The sequence below is a fragment of the Erpetoichthys calabaricus genome, chromosome 4, assembly GCF_900747795.2.
Source record: "Erpetoichthys calabaricus chromosome 4, fErpCal1.3, whole genome shotgun sequence".
Lineage (NCBI taxonomy): Eukaryota > Metazoa > Chordata > Cladistia > Polypteriformes > Polypteridae > Erpetoichthys > Erpetoichthys calabaricus.
This window is the reverse complement of record NC_041397.2, coordinates 49,020,500-49,041,106: the sequence shown is the minus strand read 5'-3', so window position 1 is coordinate 49,041,106 and position 20,607 is coordinate 49,020,500. Positions and strand designations below refer to the sequence as shown.

Below are 20,607 nucleotides of genomic sequence, written 5' to 3'. Positions count from 1 at the left end.
ACGCTGGGTTTCCTCCCTAGTCAAGCCTTTACTGCAGTGGTCTTCAGTTGCTGCTTGTTCACTGGTCTTTCTGCAAGTGAAATACATGTTTAATAGTTGAGGTCAGGTGATTGACTCAACCCATGAAGAATACTGAAGAATACAGAAAAGTGTTTGGCCTGTTTTTACAGTATGTTGTGGGTAATTATCCACATATACTGTGAAGCACCATCCTATCAGTTTTTTACCATTTGGATGAATCTTAAGAGATAGTGTAGCCCCATACACTTCAGAATTCTGTCAGCAGTCACATCATTAGTAAACACTAGTGATCTGGTTCCACGGGCAGTCATGCATGCCTATGCCATAACACTGCCTCCACCACATTTCATAGGTGATGTGATATGCTTCAGATCATGAGCTATTCCTTCCCTTCTTCATACTTTCTCATCATTCTGGTACATGTAGTTTCATCGGGCCAAAGAATACTGTTCCAGAACTGGATGCGATTTTTTAAATGTTTCCTGGCAAAAATTAATTGTTCTTGAGGTTTACCTGTGGTTGGCACTTTGTGGTAAACCCTCTGTATTTACTTTCATGAAGTCATCGCCTAATTGATAGATAGATAGATAGATAGATAGATAGATAGATAGATAGATAGATAGATAGATAGATAGATAGATAGATAGATAGATAGATAGATAGATAGATAGATAGATAGATAGATAGATAGATAGATAGATAGATAGATAGATAGATACTTTATTAATCCCAGGGGGAAATTCACATTGTACGCTTTGATCATGAAATTCCCACCACCTGGAGGGTGTTCTTGATTTGGTTAGATGTGAAGGGATTTTTCTTCTTCAAGGAAAATATTCTGCAATCATCTAGCACATTTGTCTTCAGTCCTAATGTCCACTCCTAATGTTTCTTTTATTTCTCTGATGGGTTTGTTTTGTATCGACAGCTCTTTGGACCTCATATTGAGACTTCACTGCAGTAGCTTCTAAATGCAAATCAATATTCAGATTTTTTACCTCCTTAATTGCTAAAGAAATAATGAGGGAACTCACCACACCTGGCTAAGGAACAGTTTGTCATCCAAGTATCCAATTACTTTTGGCCACTTGAGAAGAAGTGGATGACAAATATAAAGTGCTGCAATTCCTACATTATTCATCCAGTTTAGATGTAAATACCAAGTTTAAAAAAAGAAACAAAAAAACAAAAGGTCTCATCTGTTTATCAATGTTTTTGTAAAACACGCCTATTAGAAAAAAATTAAAAAAGCAATGCAATATAGTCAACAAAACACTTACCCATACGTGCAAGCATTTGCCCATCCCAATTCATACGCTTTTCTCATTAGAAAGCCACCAAATATTCTATTAAAAATGTTGCGCTCCTTAACAAAAAACAAAAAAAATTACACAATTAATACAGTAGCTCTTCCATTTAACATTTCAAAGATGCTAAATTAATATTCATATATTTAGAAACCCTTCCCTTATTTTTTCCATTCAAAGCAGATCTAACACCGGTTAATCAAATGTTTTAAAGATAAATACACTGTACAGTATTCAACTTAAAATAATAGTATTCAGTCCATTCCTAGGTTCAGAGCACTTCCTTCTAGTTTATGTATACAGTATTGTACTTTTGTTTTAGATTAGTTCATTTTTTATGTTTAATACTAAACTCACACTTTTATGTTTTCATAACAATTTTATAATCTCTATTTATCCATCCATCCACCTTATCTCCTAGAGCATGTGCAGTAACATCAATGATAGAACCTGTTTTGTGGATTCTTTCTTGTACATGAAATAACATTGGATTAAATGGAACCTTGTTCGTATAAATTACTTATGGCAGAATAGTACAGTTGACAAATGATTGATTACTCAGGTTTCCACCATAAGTAAAAGTGAATCACTTGCTTCAATTCCATTCATCTTTCGTAGTTGGAAAACATCATTCATCCTTTAAGACCCAGACAGTATGTTTTAATTAGTGACACACTTAGTTGTTATTACTGTACATACTCATGTATAAGTCGGGTCTTGAAACCCGAAAAATCGATCATAAAATCAGAATCCAACTTATATGCCCGTTCAAAAATGCAACACTTACATTTTTTTTTTTTTTTTTTTTTACATCTTCTTGCTTCCTCTAATCTCACCTTTTAATTTAAAACCAGCTTCATATTTTCTTCTGATCGAATGCTCCATCGTAGATAAGGGATGCTCTTACGATAAAGGTGTATAAGGGTGTGAGATACAAAAAACACAAAACAGTGCAAATGTTGCTTCGGAATAGTTCGTGTATTACTGTGTGGTCACGTAGGAACAATGCATAGAAAAAAAAGGCAGTGCGCTTGTGGTTACTCTCTCAGGTGGGCGTTAGCATCTCATAATCTCTTGGATCAATAGCGTGAGTTTTCCGCATTCGACTTATACGACCAACATTATAAAACACTGGAAATTATACAATAAAATCAAGCCCCAACTTATCCGTGGGAGAACTTAAACGCAAGTATATATGGTAATAGTACTGCCAGTTAAGATACTATGAGCATTATATATGCAGTGTGTGTGTATTATATTATATATATATATATATATATATTCTTAATACAGAATTCAGTTGTATGTCAAGTACCAAAGTAGAAACTCCCATCTCTGATTTGTTTAAGTATTGGCTTTCATCTAGCAGGCCTTCTAAATGTTTGATTTAATGGTTAATTTGGAGATTTGGCAACTTCAAAATGCACATTTTTTTCTCTTTCATCTTCCTCCTCATTTTATTACCTCTGTGGGAGAAGATGCAGTTGCACCCACCCTCTTACTAAGAAAATATCTACGTTTTAGTGGTTCTCAACATCCTGAATATTTTTACATAAAAGATTTAACTGTAATGTATGTTTATATTTATTACCTGATTTTTGAAGATCAACAACCATTAGCCTGTTTTGTTTTTTCTGTTGTTTGCCCTTCCCATGATGATGGATGAAAAAAGGTTCTCAAATATGTTATGTCTTTTTATACCCTGGTAAAACAGGAAGTCCAAAAACATTTCTTAGTATTGAGCTGTATGTAAAGATTCATTGTAAAGCCCATTTTGTTTATATGAAAAAATAATAATTCATATTAAATGCTCCTGAAATGAGAAAAAGGATGGTTGATCGATATTAACAATTTAAAGACATTTCTTCTGAAATAATTGTGTTAAAATAAATGTCTGCAGTCCCCCATTTTTGAGACATAGAATGTAGCTCATTACTTTTATTTCATACAGCTTTTTTGCACATCTTTATGAAAGGTACCAATAATTCCAGAGCCAACTGTATGTTGATAATCAAAATAAGATAACTGTATAATCCTACAATGCAACTTTATACCCCTTAATTCAGTTTTACATCACATTGCTTCAAGGAAACCTATTTAAAATATAGAAGAGGAACAGGCAAGTTATGAAAATATATTATTAGTAATATTCAAGATAGTTGTATGATTAATATTAATTATTTCCCGTTTGCTAAAAAATGTATAGTTCGGATATTGGTGTCAGAAAAGCACTGCCACCTCTTGACTAAAATTACCAATTTGTGGAATAGTGAAGCAATCGCAAACATCCCTCTGCGATAAATAAAGTTTACCTAACCTAATCCTGCATTTATGCTTGCCTCATGTAAGTATTCCAGTTCAACTCCACAGTCTAAAGACATGTTGTAAGGTAGACTGGGAAATTTACATTAGCCCGGTATGAGTATGAGTAAGTACTGCATGTTCTGTGATGGGCCACATGTCATCCAGGGCCAGTTCATGGATTTACATGGCTTTGTGTGGGACATTTCCTCAGACAATGGTGATGCATCTGTCCTTGGACTTGAAAATTTGGTATGAAATTGACTTTGATTATTCTTTTTGCACCAAATGAATTATATTTTCTTATAACAGTGAGAAAATGAATGAGTTCTGAGTCCGTGTGCAAACCAAATACTACATTTTGAATAGGTCCTAGGAAGTTTTCAAAATGTTACTTAATTTTTTCCACTTTTGAAACATATTCCAGGTGGTCCATCACTTTGTTTTCAAGCACAGCAATATGGACATTTAACATTCATGCACCCTATAAGAATTAGATTCAAAGTCATTGTGTGAATTACAATTAAAATCATCATTGCAATTTTTGATGGAAGGCAAATGTCTTTTTTGATTTTCATGTCAAAAAGAAGTTTCTTTGTTCATATCAATGTGTTTTGAGGTATATTTAATAACAGCAGCCCTGTGATTATCTGGATGTTTATGTGTGTATTTAGCAACTGCAACTAACTTCAGAATATTTTTGATGTATATATAGAAACCGTCAGCTTGCTCACCTTAGGATTTTTTGTGCACATTTAGTAACTATAAGTTTGTTTATATCTGGATCTTTTGTGTAATGTATATTTATCGACCGCAAGTATGTTTTTTTTTTGCATATTTAACCACAGATTTGTACAACATCTCTTAGGTTTTCCTGTTTTATTAATTTAGTTTTGCAATAATTCAGTCACATCAGATAAGCAAGAGAATGTGCCTAATCGCAATGTTTGATGTAAACAATTTAGAGTTTGAGCAAGATCAATAGTAGTAATAAGTTCTTAAACATTAAGATGACCTTGGCATAAAGCTCCTGTGAAGCACAATCTTTAAACTCACCAATCATTTACCCCAAATTTAGCAAATGATACACTATGCCTATAAACTTCAAACAGACTTGTAAAAATTTCTAATACAGCTAACAATTTGTAAATAGTGACATAGATTGAGGGATTTTGCATATCATTCACATATATTATAACATCATCGGAACTGTTGCCATTTGTGCTATATGAAAAAACTGTTTCGTGTCCACTGTCTTTCTACAGAGTTGACAATTTCCATAGTGCTGGGGGGTATACCAGTTCATACTGAAAACCGTTGTTATTTTTGTTATGATATGGATTTTCCTAATACCGCAATACCAGTTTAAATAGCCTAAACAATGTTCGGAACATGGCGCAGCAGGAAACTGTTTAAATGGGGGACCTTTTTCACTGCTACACCGCTAAATATGCATGCAATGAAGTACATGCGTTAGTGGAGCTTTTGAGCGGTGAAAGTGGACAGAGAACATTCCAAATCTGAAGCTGTAGCAGACAATAAAGTTGAACACGATGACACAGAAGAACTTTTGCTGAAAAAAGGAGCCGTGTCTGTTGTCTGGAGATACTTTGGTTTTAAAAGGTTGGATGTGGACCAAACAACTATTTACTGCAAATGCTGCAGAGCTAAAGTTGTCGCCAGAGGTGGCAACACAATCAATTTGCTGCACCACCTTAGCCGCATACATGCTTTGGAGTACCATGAATGTATGGAACTAAGACTGGCACCCTCCACGTCCTCAGGTAAAACTGAAAAAGATAGATGACACTCGAGTCAGACGTTACTTGTAGAGGTACTGCTTATGACAAAAAAAAGCAGGCGGTGGATCAAGATAACCAACGCCATTACAATCCATACAGCTGACATGTCTGTGGACAGAGATTGTTAACATTAACAGAAAGTGTACTTGGTTTGCAAAAAATATTTACTATTCATTCCTTTTCTAAGACATGTTCAGTGTAATTGAACTTTTGACAAGCACCTCTGGATATTTTACCAAGTCTAAATGCCTCTTTGGATGGTTGAAAATATGTTGTGAAAATTATAGTTTAAGTTGTTTGCAAAATTTGTTCAATAAAAAGGTTCTATATTTTGACTGCAACTGTCATGCAATGTGAGTCCTTCTCTTCATTAGTGCCACCCCCTTGAAAACTATCACTTTATGGGGCCATGCAAACCTGTATTAATACTTGTATGCACATTAAAATGTTTTTTTTTGTACAATGTAAAATTCTCTTGACAGTGGAATAGGTTATTCTTAGCCAGTCTACTGCAGTAATTGCAGTAGAAAATGTGGTTAACATCCACTCATGCATGGGAAAAAAATACCGTTGAATACCGTGAAACCGGGATAATTTTGAAAAATACTGTGATATAGAATTTTGGTAATACCGCCGAGCACTAAATTTCCAAACTTAATACATCCATACCATATTCAGACAATGACAATAAAATAAACAATTTGTCAGTTGGAGCACAGGGTCAGCTATTGTACAGTGCCCCTGGAGCATTTTTCAGGATAAGGACTTTACTCAGGGGCCCAACAGAGTAGGATCCTTTCTGGCAGTAATGGAATTTGAACCAGCAACCTTCCAGATACCAATGCAGATCCTTGGCCACAAAGCCAAAGTATATCAAAATCCAAAAATAAAAAAAAATTAAAATTTCTATCCACCTTTGCACATATTATGTGGTGTGGAATTAGTACATTATTCATTAAAAGGGATTGCATTTTAATTGAGCAAAAGATATATATATACTTGACACAGGCATTGTGTATGAAAAAAAACAGCTTTTCAGAAGAATTTTCCTTCCAGTTCATGATTCAATGCCATTTCTTTTTCCTGTCTAAGGCACCTTTCTTTCCTTGTCATCCCACCCTACTGGTCTACACTGCTCATCTGCTAAAGACCTTCATTTGCATACACCAACACACCGCAAACAGGCCGTAGAGCGGAATCTGCTCTGTCTATGGACATCTGTCAGCATTGTGCAGCATGTCAGCACAATGTACTTGGAACATTATTATTTTGGACATGTAAAAAACATTTGTTGACTGATTTTCTTTGTTCTGTGACATCCGCAATCCATCAAAGCATTTTTAAGATTTTGGGGTATTCATTTTTCTATTGTAGGTTTTTTTATTTTATCCCTAAATGTTGATATATCAAAGTCTCCTTTCTTAGCAGATACCTACTGACCTAAATGTACAATCCTACCAAAATTCAGCTTTTTAACTGAATGGAAAATAGTGTTTTTGTTGAGGAGTGAGTGAGTCAATTTTGCATTATTTTGCATACATACACAGAGCACTAAAACAGGTCTATATTCATTCATACGCAGGTATGAGCAAAAAGTCATTTATGGTCTCACAGTGGATTTTGATTTTTAAATATATATTACACATACCTGATAGCATCATTAAAATTAATAAATAATCTCAGTTTAATTGAATGGCATATACTGTACCCAAAATATAATACACTAACCCCAAAAATGAAATTACAAGCAAGATATGCATTGAATAAGTACTGTATTAGGTACACTTGCACTTCCAGGTACTGTATTTTTCCAAATACACCCTGCACGTTTCAATAACACGCACATTTCGTCTCCTTCAGCGACAAAAACAAATTGCATAACTCGCACGTTTGCTCACTTTCGTTAAATAGAATATAAATAAGCAGAACACCTGAACAAATAAATCTGCAATCAATGATAGCATCCACGCTTAAATTATTACACCACTGTAACTTTAGCAATGTTTACCATAAAAGGTATTCATTACTGAACAGCATTACCTCATTAAAAAAGCATTTTCTAATAAAATAAACAATATTCTCCTTCAATTGATATTTTGTCCCTGGTGACAAACTTCACATTATTAACTAGCTCCCTTATCCACATGCTGATATGGCTCCTAACTTGTTTCTGGGTATGACATAATGCTCTTAGTCTTCCTCTACGTCATGCTCTTTGACTGCTGCAATCTTACTACAAGGACCTACAAATATTAAGGTTAAGTCCAGTTTGGACACTGTTACTTGCAAAGGCATAAAAGTAGAGTATGACATTCAGCTAGCTAAAACTGCCACTTGCTCCCATAAGGAGATCATGGTATTTTCAAACTGCACTAAGCACTCACCTTTCTGTGCCGTTAACCTGATTCTATAGGGTGCCATTTCTAAATGGGATTTCTCTACCCACACTATCAAGTTTAAGATCTCGCAGGGGCTGGCAAAATCTCACGATCAGCTGTGTGCTAAATTGGTAAACCAAATAGAACATGCTAAATGCGTCAGAATTTGTGTTTAGGAAAGGAAATGGCATATTTATTACTAGCTGATTACCCAGTGGCTTCGCTCACTGAGTGCAAGGGAAAAAAATAAAATGTAGTATTTATAAAATAAGTTTGTTAATTGCCAATTGTATTTTTCAACAAATAAAGAGCACTTACAATAACATAGAAATCAATATAAACATTATTAACATCATTATCATATGAGAATATGAAGTAATATACAGTATAAGAAGCACATTGCATATAAATATAAATTATTAAACAGTAAAATCTTCTATAATACCCTACCGTGGCTGTTCGTTTGTCTGTCCAGGATTTTAAATCACCTGTAGCTCGCAAACCGTTTCACCTATTGACTTGAAATTTGGTACACATATACTACATGACGTCTACTATCCGCTTTCAGGGTGATTATTTTATTACTCTTTTTATCTTTATTTTATTTTATTGTAGAATCAACTCTCGGCAGCGGCCAGCAGGGCGGCCGTGCGACGCATGTGTATGGGCGCCGTTCTCATTCCCTACCTTTTCATATCTTAAATCATTCTTGAGGAAGACAGAAGATTTAAGTGCCAGCTTAAGTGAAAAATAAAGTAAAACGAACTAAGTAATTGCAACACAAACACTGACTTAATCAGTTTTAACGTGAAAAGATGTCGATGAAAGAGAAGCAGCGGGACGCTAGGGTGGAGTAAAGAAGAGCTGCTCAGGAAGCAGCAAGCACATCAACCTCTGAGCAAACGAATGCTAAACGTACAGAGAAAGAGGATGAAAACTATGAATGCTCAAGTGTATTCACTGCACGTTATCGTGCAGTGCGCCATTACTGGTATTTTGATAAAAGAATTTGAACAACATATAAGAAGCGTATAAATTATTAAACAGTAAAACAGAAGTAAAGATACATTGAGTACTACTGCAATGCTTTCGGGTATACTACATTTTTTTTTTTGCCCATTACGTGCATAAATGTATAAATTTTTTTGGTGTACCTACCCGAGAACATGCGACATATAACCGACCGTGGGAGAAGCATGGATTTTAAACACGCGTGGAGTTCATCTGCTGGTGTCCCTCGTGGAATAACTGGTAATGTTTGACGAATATCTCCTGCGAGTAAAATGACAGTACCTCCCATTATTTTGGTAGGATCTCTGAGATCTTGCATTGTTCGGTTCAAGGCTTCATAAGCTCTTTTATGTGCCATGGTGCACCCATCCCAAACTATTATCTTTGAATGTTGCCAGACTTTTGCCTTTCCAGAGCCCTTACGTATGTTGCAAATTGGATTTTCGTCGTGAGTGAGGTTTAATGGTAATTGCAATGCCGAATGTGCTGCACGGCCTCCATCTAATAATGTAGAAGCGATTCCCCATGATGCTACAGCCAGAGCTATGTCACCATTCGCTCTCTTGGCAAGAATCAGATTTATTAAGAATGTTTTTCCTGTTCCGCTGTTGTCATACATAATTTCTGTTTCAAACGCTCATACGTAATTTCCGTTTCAAACACGAAAACAATTTTATATATATATATAGATAACATTGTTACAAAACAAAGAATTCACCCTTTTTACCTACAGCTGGAACAAAAAAAAATTTCTGTATCTGTAATTTATTAAAGTGTTTATTTAGATTCTCTAAAAGCTATTATGTTACTCACTCATAGGGCATCATGCAACAATTTAACCTATGTACAGTGATCCCTTGCTATATCGCGGTTCGACTTTCGCGGCTTCACTCCATCGCGAATTTTAAATGTAAGCATATCTAAATAAATATCAGGGATTTTTTGCTGGTTCGCGGATTTCTGCGGACAATGGGCCTTTTAATTTATGGTACATGCTTCCTCAGTTGATTTGCCCAGTTGATTTCATACAAGGGACGCTATTGGCAGATGACTGAGAAGCAACCCAACCAGAGCACGTATTACGTATTAAATAAAACTCCTCAATGATATACGATATGCTTTCCACGCGGTACTTCGCATACTTCTAAGCCCAAACAGCACGTATTGATTTTTGATTGTTTGCTTTTCTCTGTCTCTCTCACTCTCTCTGACATTCTCTGCTCCTGACGGGGGGGGTGTTAGCAGAGGGGCTGTTCACACACTGGACTAGAGGATACGGATGCTCCTCTAAAAAATGCTGAAAGACAACCTTCACATTGCTCTCTTCCTTGCAGCTGCTTTGTCCGACGGTGCTTCGCATACAGTTAAGGGTTCTTCTGATTCACCACAAATCAAAACAACTATGGAACACACTGTACTTGGTGTGGGTCAACACCCTGTGACACTACTTTGACTCACTTTTGATTCTACACACTGCAGAACCTGGCTGTTAAAAGAGGAAATAGGGTATCAAATTTCAGGTAGGTAGTTGTATAAAGTGCCCACTTGGGATGTATACAGAAAAGCCCTTTGAAGTCCTAACAAAGCTTTGAAGACTCTAAAAAACAATAATCTAAATGAAAAACTATACTCCAAACTAATTTACTACCAATGTCAGCACATGAAAATAGGCCGATAATACAATTAAATGCTAATTACAATTGCTCTATTATTGATCAACAAACCTGTGGGTGACAAATTTCAAGTCCTTTCAGCTTGGCATCTTCCATCCAGACTGAATTTGCTGGCAAGAATCGGCTCTGAAAGCTAACTGTCCTAAAGAGGGTTAAAAAAATTAAAGTAATTTGCTTTCTTGTTATTGAGATGAGCTCAGTACTTCTTTAAGCAGCACAAAGTAGACTTTGCAGATTCTAATACTCTTAAGAGTATTTTTTGTCTTACTTTTTTAAAGAACCGTAAAAGGAGATACCCAGGTCACTATTGACATCATACACCAAGTGATCATTTTAATATTTTAATTGGTGGATCTGCTTTTAAACAAAAAGAATGAACTCAAACTTAGAATTGCATACTCCACCAAACAGACATTCATGTAGGTGCAAACTCAACACATACAGCCTGAAAACAAAGACAAAGGGTTACTTGTTCTTTGATCATTATACACTAGGGGGCTCCGCCCCCTGCTCGCTTCGCTCGCCAACCCCTGGTGTTGGGGCATGACAAAGAGTGAGATGTATGAATGAGATATAGAATAGTGTGAAGGTGTGGATGATGCATATAGAAAGCAAACAATACAGTGTTTGGCACAGAGTAATGGTTTATTGGAATATTTCTTTGTACACAACATTAGTAGTAAAGATGGTGTCCTGTCCTTGAATGAGTCTTCCTTGGCATGGAGCATTTATAACTTTAACTTTAACGTCAGATGAACGTCGAACACGTGAGAAGGCAACATAAAGTTGTCCATGTCCAAAAACGGGTTCAGAGAGGTAGATGCCAACCTTGTCCATGGTTTGTCCTTGTGATTTGTTGATGGTCATGGCAAATGCAGGTTTAATGGGGAACTGTCGGCGTTTCAATTAATTCTAGGTCAGAACTCGTAAGGTCAATTCTAGGAATGAGAACAGTATTGTTAGCATGTGATCCTGTAAGAACTGTTGCTTGAATAACATTGTGTGTCATGGTGTTGACGACTAAACGTGTGCCATTGCATAAACCCTGTTTAGTGTTAAGGTTTCTTAATAGCATGATTATTGTTCCGTTTTTAAGGCTAAGATTGTGTTGTGGTAATCCGGCTGGGTTAATAGTGTTCAAATATTCTAAGGGGAAATTCAGATGTTCATTGTCGTCATCAGAGTCAACTTTGTCAGAGCTTAGAAAGAGCCGTGCCTCTCCAGGAAGTAATGAAATGACCTGGTTATTAATGTGATCAACATTAATAATTTTTGGACATAATATAGTGCGTTGTGTTAAAAGGGGTATTTGGTCTAATGAGGTTGCTGTGCCAAATATCTCTGTAACTAAGTCGTCGCAGATAAAGGCTTGAGGAATTGTAATAATATCTGGGTGAAGTCCTCATGTAGCATTTTTATAGACTTAGCTAATGGGTGATTGTTTATGACATGAGTGATGTTTCTCATTATAAGCTCTGTGCATTGTTTGTTTTCAGGAAGGTTCATTCGTTGATAGATTGCGTCATCTGGATCTAGGATGTAGATTTGTGCATATTTGCGTTGTTGATTTGTTTCAGGGTGCACTGTTCCAATGCAATGCAATATTTGTCCACATATGCGAAAGCAGTATGGGCCATTGCCTTTTGGTGGCCTGATATTTACTCCGGTAGATGCAAAACCAAAGGATCTAATGCAGTTCATAAAGTTTTTACTTTCAGGTACATTGTTAGTTAGAAGCTTCTGTAGATAATCAGGATATGAATGTAAAGGAGGCAGTCTAATTTGACCCTTTTGACAACAACGTGTAAATTCATTACTTGTTATTGCCAGTTGTTTCTTCAGGGAAGTTAAGTGAATGACAATGATTGCAAATGACATTCATTAATCCCAATGAATTTTCCTCAATAGTGGACTCATTATTGAACGCGTTGTCAGCTAAGTGGCGCAAGCGTTTAGCAGGTGTCTGGCGTTGATGTCCGCGACGGGCATGTTTTGCTTGTGGCGTTTGAGAGGCGCGTTGTTGCATGTCCAGTATTTGGGACGCGCTATTTTGGAGGTGTAATCGATTCGCCTGTGCTGTGCGAAAAGTCTGTTTCAGTCTACGTCGTGCATTGTTTGTATAGAGCCTTGTCCGTTTTTGTATGTCAGTCAGTTGAGCCTCGCTTGCTTGTTTTCTGGCAGTTCACATGCGCGTTGTAGACGTCTGCGTTCATTTATGCTGTCTCTTCGCTCCCGTTTTTGTATGTCTGAGACGCGAGGTCTTTCAGTTTGAACTCGTGCCTGTTTCGATGCAGCACTTTGAGACGCGCGCTGTATGCGTCTACGTTCATTGTGTCTGTACATTTGGGCTCGTCTCTGTAACGGGGTTAGTTGAGCTTTGCGTTTTTGGAGCCGAGACATTTTTTCTCCCGGAGTTTCAGAAGCGTGTTGTATGCGCCGCCGTGTATTTTGTTTTTTCATGCGGGTTCGTGTGTTTGGTCCCGTTATCCGAGCCGTATCGTTTTGTACCCGTGAGCGTGTATTCATGACTTGTTTGTTCTTCAGCGTGAGAAATATGGATAAGTAATAAGGAGGATCGCACTCACTGTTAATATGGAGCCTTTTCTGCAGTTGAACGGTTAATAGTGCTTTATTGTAAGGAGATCCACCTATGCTGCATAGTGTGAAGGTGTTGAGATGACGTATGTTTAACACGGACGGTTCCTTTAGAAATGGGGCTTTGGGTGTCACTTCTTATTGATGTTAGTGTGTTTGTGGGTCTGAATGGTCGTTTTTGTGAACGTCTCGTGTGCCAAGTCCGTAGTCTGTCCCGTTTCGTCTCTAATGGGCTTGGTGTGGCAGTCACAGCTTCTTTTTTTTGGTGTGGTAGGAGCTTGTTGAATCCTCCTCTTTGTGTGCGTCCCGTTTCATGTGCAATGGGATTCGTGCGGCGCTGTGTGCTTTGCCGGCGTCTGGGGGGGGGGGGGAATGTTGCTTGGAGGGGGTGGTGGGATTGGTGGGGCGCGAGCGTCTTCTTTCTTTTTGTGTGCCAGGGGCTTGTTGAATCCTCCTCTTTGTGTGTGTCCCGTCCGTTGCTTGTAGGGGGGGGGGGTTGCGGGTTCGTTTTTTTTTGTGTGCCAGGGGCTTGTTGAATCGTCCTCTTTGTGTGTGTCCCGTCCGTTGCTTGTGGGGGGGGGGGGGGTGCTTGGAGGTGGGTGTGGGATTTGTGGGGCGCGAGCGGCTTCTTTTTTTGTTGTGTGCTAGTTTCGTGTGCAATGGGTTTCGTGCGGCGCTGTGTGCGTCGCCTTTTTTCTGTGCTGACTCCTTTTTTCTGTGGTCGCGGCGCCTCATTTCTTTGACTCCTTTTTTCTGTGCTCACTCCTTTTTTCTGTGGTCGCGGCGCCTCTCGCGGCGCCTCATTTCTTGGGGCGCCTGCGCAGTACGTCTTTTTGCGGCTACGGCCCATGGCCAGATGTCCCTGCGTCCATCCGGTTTACCATTCTCGGTTAGTAATGTGGATAAGAATGTGCAAAACCCATGACATAAGCAACTCTGAATGTGGCCTGATTGCTGGTGCCAGTTGGGGTGGTTCCAGCACTTTAGAGGTTTGCCTAACCTAATCTCTCTAGAGTTAACAAAGAAAAAAAAAATCCACTGAGTGGCAATTCTGTGATTAAAGAAAAACGCCTTGTTAATGACAAGAAGAAGGTCTAGACTTTTTTAGGCTAAAAGGAAGACCACAAATAATAAAGTAACAGTTTATTACAGCAGTAATGTAAACAAGAGCACCTCTAAACACAAAATTTGTCCGACTTTGGAGCAGATGGGCTAAAGCGTATAAGACTACAGCAGGTTCAACCCTTCTCACCTAAGTAAAGGAAGATAAAGCTACAATGCACAGGTGACCATTAAGATGTAACAAATGAAGATTTAAAAATGTCACCTGTCTGGCAAAGCTTGTTTTCTGCTGCAAAGTAGAGATGGAAGATTTAGAATTTGGTATACGTAAACAACATAATTCATCCTGCCCTATGACAGCAGTCCTAACTGGTGTCGTATTAAAGTGATGTTAAGAAGGTTTTCTTAGTATTAAGAGCTCTAATGTGTATCAAGTGAAAGTAAGCAATATCTGTGCACTGATATTGTTCAAAAGCATCACTCTATGACCCAAGTATGCACTTTTTCAAATGTATACTTCCAATAGGTTAACGCATCATGTTACAAAGCACACATAATCACCAGCTGAGTTCAACATGATTATGAGTTCAGTTTATTTCAGAATCCTACGCAGTCAGTTTAAGAGTAGAAAAAAAAAATATTAAGCAACTACGTAATGAAGTAAAGGAAGCATTGATCCGAACCCCTTAGCAATGTTTCCAGTACTATGCTGAATCAATGCTTCAAAAAAAATCAGGCTGTTCTGGTAGCTAAGTGGGGTCCTACACTCTACTAAATAACTTAAAAAAACTGCCCACTGGGATGTGCAAGTATATTTCCTGTGGAAAAAATAATGACAGCTAAACTTATGCTGCTATGTGTGAATGCAAATATAGTCATTTGTGGTGAACTGACTTTTACATATGCATAAATTGACTAAGCACAATAGAATAATTGTAAACATTTTGTTTTATGATGCTATTTGCTAAATTTCCCCCTAGGGACAAATAAAGTACTTTCTATCCATCTACCTATCTAATTTGTCATGTGTTGTATAAATAATAAGAATCAAGGATAAAATAGGGCAATCATCAAGAAGCTCAATTTTTTCACTATACTTATTTTCCTTTAACTTATCCTTAAATAAGCATTTGATCTAGTAACTTAATAATGAATCTTGGGACAACTGTACAAATTACAGTAAGAACTTTAAATAAGAGTATGGTAGTGTAAAACAAATATCGATGGACAGAAAAAATATATGACTTTTACATGTAAAAATGGCTGTGTCCAAGAGTGTGCCTTCTAGCTTTGTTTAAGGTTAACCCCTGCCTTGCACTCTGTACTGCTGGGACAGACTTAAGAGATCCATGATTATGAACTGGACAAAGTATGTCCTGATAAGAAATGTCTGAATTTAAAAAATAGGCTGTGCTTTACACATAGAGTATGTATATTTTAGTTTTTAACTATATGTCTCCCTAAATTCTTTCTGGCCTCAGAAATTACATAGCCACATTGGAAAAATTAGAAACTATTACATCATTCATCAGCCTCTTAGATTCTAGATGTTAATTAATAAAAAATATAAAATGGAAAAAAAACAAAAATATCACCTAGGTAAAACTTACTTGGAGTCTAAAGTGTTGAGAAACATACTGTGAATGATCTTTCTCTCATCAGCTGTGGGAGCCACTTTTAGTAATGATGCTGTACTAATTTCAATTCTTCTCTTTTTGTTTACTATGGGCAACATAAAAGAAACATCACAAAACACAAGCACACATTTACTTTTAAAAATGAATCCCCAGATTTACACCTTATAAATTAGTCATTGTCTTTATTTGTATTTACTTGCTTCAATACATAAAATAAGGTTATTTCATTTTCTGGTTCATTAAACAATGTACAATACTGTGGATCTGAGCAGTTAAAAGCACATGCTCTGAAATTAACATTAAGACAGGTTAAAGACACAATAAATAAAATATCAACACAAGTTACTTTTATAGGAGTTCTAGACCACCACAAGCTCTCAGAAATGCTTCACTGCTCCTTATCATAGATTTAATAAGCATCTTGTACTACAGGAATGCGACGCCCTTAGAAGAAAGAGAGTCAATTAGTATTTTGATGATGATGTTGGAAAACACTTTCCCAGGCAATGATGCGATGTGGTAAATAGAAAAGCTGTGTTTACGTCACTGTTCATTCATTAACCACTCATGCCATGTGGATGGGAGCATTGTCACCCTACATGACTCCACTGCCATCAGGAATGCTTTATATTGATTAGCAATTACATTGAACTCTAAAGGAATCTGCACATGCAATCAGTGTCAGTAAGATACACTACATACCATAGCCATACCAGAACCAGAAAAGGTGGTATTCACAAATACTCAGGTCTTTAGACTCGGGTGGATGTGTGAATATATGTGTGTAATGAGAGGAAGGTCAGTGGAATGGTGAGGATGCAGGAAGTAGAATTGGCGAAGGTGGATGAGTTTAAATACTTGGGATCAACAGTACAGAGTAACGGGGATTGTGGAAGAGAGGTGAAAAAGAGTGCAGGCAGGGTGGAATGGTTGGAGAAGAGTGTCAGGAATGATTTGTGACAGACGGGTACCAGCAAGAGTGAAAGGGAAGGTCTATATGATGGTAGTGAGAGCAGCTATGTTATATGGGTTGGAGACGGTGGCACTGACCAGAAAGCAGGAGACAGAGCAGGAGGTGGTAGAGTTAAAGATGCTAAGATTTGCATTGGGTGTGACGAGTGTGGACAGGATTAGAAACGAGTACATTAGAGGGTCAGCTCAAGTTGGACGGTGCAGAGGAGAGATGCAGAGTATATTTGGAAAAGTATGTTAAGGATAGAGCTGCGAAGCAAGAGAAAAAGAGGAAGGCCTAAGAGAAGATTTATGGATGTGGTGAGAGAGGACATGCAGGTGATGGATGTAACAGAGCAAGATGCAGAGGACAAGAAGATATGGAAAAAGATGATCCTCTGTGGCAAACCCTAATGGGAGCAGCCGAAAGAAGAAGAAGAAGACTCAGGTGGATGTGGAATCTCTTCAGATTCAAAGTTTCAACGGGTAGCATTTGAAGCCAATGTAATGTGTACAGAAGCACAGTCATGAAGCAGCCACTTTTCTCTGACTGACTGACTGACAAAAATGCCAAAGCAAAACAGTGAAACACTGACCGACTATGTGGGTCTTCAGAGTTATGGAATCAATATGGACTACACCCACAATATAATAAAAACTTGTGCAAATGATCTTGTTGGCACTTGCTTGGACCTTGATGTACTTTAACTTTGAAGAACCACGGTGCACCAGTAATGAAATGCGTCTTAAATTTCTCCTGGTCTGAATTAATTAGATTGAAATTCACATGGACTGCTTAATTTCAGGAGTTAAACAATTTGGATACCTAACATGCTGGTATTTAATATTTTGTGAAAAATGAATTTAATTGATCTATAACTACTTCCTGTAGTGTCTACTATCTCAAGCATCACCGATTGTGCATTATAATTTGTTCCACAATGGTAATATTTTCATCCAGCATTGATGTCAAAGTTCAGGCACACTATGAGTTGTCATCGATGGACGTTCTACCAAAATAGAATTCTGTGACCCTTCTCACATTGACTAGGTGAAAATAAATTTCAGAAGGCCTATTGTTCTCAATCTCTAAAGAATTCAATGACAAAACTGTACTTAATTTTGCAATTTTTCAGCTCCACATTTAGCTAACTCGGTAAAATAAAATACACTAGAATTCACAAGTAGTATAAACTTAAATAGTTGAGTACACAGGATCTAATCTATGGATAACTAGAAAATTAGCGCAGTAGAATGCCGCATTTATTTTCAGGTTTGTAATTTTTTGATCAGCTTCTGTAGAGTACAATGTCTAAAATACTGCTCTGTAGATTAAGTTCACATTGAACCTTTAGAAGCCTGGGATTTTGAGCCTTGTTTCTAAAGCAGTGTATATACTTAAAATAGGACTCATATACTTAACCCATTATACTCAAAATACAACATGTACTGGACACTTGAATTAAAACAGCTATATTAAAAGGAATTTACAAAAGCTTTCAATTTAAACATATTAATTGTAACGTGAAAAATAATACATTTAATTTACTGATTTATTAAATGGAAACCTGAATCATATGTTAAATCATACTTACTTTCTCCTTGCTTAAAGACTTCTTCCTCCTCTGGACTTTCCACTATCAATGGATTTACAAAAGCTGCCCTAATAATACAAAAAACGTATGAAAAGAGTTGCTGATAATTTTCTTCAGCTATGAAGACATTTATAGCATCTCATTTTTCTAGGCTTCATATAAAATGACTTTTTATTAGAGACTTATTCTTGGGATAAGGGGTTGGGAAATTCATTACATTCTTTTCTAATTTAGGATATTCTCATAACATCATAAAGAACATAAAATAGCTTTTATATATTAGAATATACTGAAATTCATTAAGGAAAACTTTCTACAACTGAAAAAACTGCATTCAAAGAAAAGGTTTTATGTAAATAAATTAGAAGAAAATACAACTGAGTACCTCTTGTTTTCTGAATCTCGAGCAACCATGACAAATGTAGCATCCAAGACAGGACTATATATATCATTATGGTTCTACAAAAAAGAAAAAAAAATAAGAGTTTGCAAAGTACTCAGGGACAGTCCTTTTCAATTTGTAACCTTGATTTTGGTATTGAATTGTGTCTGATTTTACCTGATTTTGCTGCTTTGAACACATAGCATAAACCAAATTGTATTAAGGGCTAATGTGACCCACAGGGAAGCACAATGACGTCAAGACTGGGGTTCAAGTCCCGGGGTACTCTTTAAGTGGAGTTTTCATGTTCTCCCCATGTCCATGTGGGTCTCCAATGGATATTCCAGTTTCCCCCCCACTGTCCAAAGGCACAAAGGTTAGGTGGACTGGCAATGCTAAACTAGCCCAGATCTGTATGTGTGTCTGTGTGTGTGTTGACTGATGGATGTGACTGGCAAATAGGACAAAACAGAGCTACAATCCTGATTTGAAGTAAAAAAATATATATATTTAATGCCTTTTTACTGTACTGCTCCAAATTTCAGGAGTAACTGTAACATAATCTATATAATAAACAAAGTTCTGCGTGCATCAGCCTGTTTATTTGTGTGTTTGTCCTGGCAATTTTAAGAAAAACGGGGGAAACTTCAGGTATCATAAAATGATACTGTACATTAAAGTGTAACAACAGTGAAATAGCACCTAGCATGTTATGATAGTGGTGTGATGGCTGGTGTGCCTGTTTTCGACACAGCAGATCTGGTTTGATTCCTGCCTTTAACCTTTATCTTTTAATTTTGTCAGATTCCCTACACTATTTTGTCATGATCATCCACCACCATTTGGCTACATAGTGTGCAGAGTTATTTACTATCATTTGAAGCTACATTCTGCTAAACCCGTCAAGTTGTCATAACCCCCTAGTTAACTCAAATCTGAATCATTATTTCCACTTTTAATTTAAAATAAAGTTTTCAAGTAATATCAGGGAAACACTAGATAACACAGCTATAAAATCAAGATTAATTCAGATCTAATGTTAAGTTGCATGTTGATAAATCAAAGGTTTATCACTCATTATGCACAGTGAAGTATCCCTTCTTTCTCTTAAAATGTCTCACGGGCAAATATATATATTGGCCTTTAGAGGGTGCTCTTGCAGTCCTCAAACCCCTAAACAATGCCAAAGAAACTAAAAATATAAGAAAAAGGAAATCTAAATTACAATTGAAGGCAATAACAAAGAAGGATACAGGGCTTCAGAGAAATAAATATAACTAGCGAAAGAGTAAGGCAAAAATAAAAAGACATTTCAACACCTCCCATCCCTACTTCTTCTACCTCTCTAACTTCCTGCACCTCTCTTCTTCTTCCTCTTACCAGGTCAACTGTCATCCGTCTCCACCTCATGCTAAATTCACTGAAGCAATGACAATTGGCATTTTTTGACAGCAGTACTTCTGAAGAACTTCTGGGTCAGGTGTACCCATACAAAAGGCCAGGGGTAGTCTACTCAGAGTTCCCTCTGATAGACCCTGGTATTCTGGCCAGACTGCTAGCCCAATTAAAAATAAATAAATAAATAAAAACACTGCAGGGGCATCAATAGCAGCACCCTGCTGCCAGCAGTTACAGGGATAGGGAATGTGTGTAGAATTCTGAGGAAAAAAATGAATTTAATCCATTTTGGAATAAGGCTGTAACATAACAAAATGTGGAAAAAGTGATGCGCTGTGAATACTTTCCAGATGCACTGTATACTGTGGCAGGTGGCCGGGTGCGGCCCTCAATCAGCCGCCTATATAAGGAGCCGCCGCCCTACAATCAAGGCTGGAGTCGGGTGAGGAGGCGGACAAGGTCTGAGGAGGCGGCAGGAGGAACCCTGAGTGTGT

The 20,607-nt window shown here is 37.3% G+C and overlaps 1 protein-coding gene across 2 annotated transcripts in view; it reads right to left on the bottom strand.

Annotated features, from left to right (window-relative positions):
- Positions 1–20,607, bottom strand: part of LOC114650014 (acyl-coenzyme A thioesterase 9, mitochondrial-like) — a 60,613-nt gene that overhangs the window by 14,036 nt on the left and 25,970 nt on the right. For both annotated transcript variants that reach the window (XM_028799432.2, XM_028799433.2), the window contains 5 exons: positions 18,719–18,792; positions 18,334–18,401; positions 15,761–15,872; positions 10,545–10,635; positions 1,302–1,387 (listed from right to left, as the gene is read on the bottom strand). In XM_028799432.2, coding sequence (XP_028655265.2) covers positions 1,302–1,387; positions 10,545–10,635; positions 15,761–15,872; positions 18,334–18,401; positions 18,719–18,792 — 431 coding nt within the window. The remainder of the gene's footprint in view (positions 1–1,301; positions 1,388–10,544; positions 10,636–15,760; positions 15,873–18,333; positions 18,402–18,718; positions 18,793–20,607) is intronic.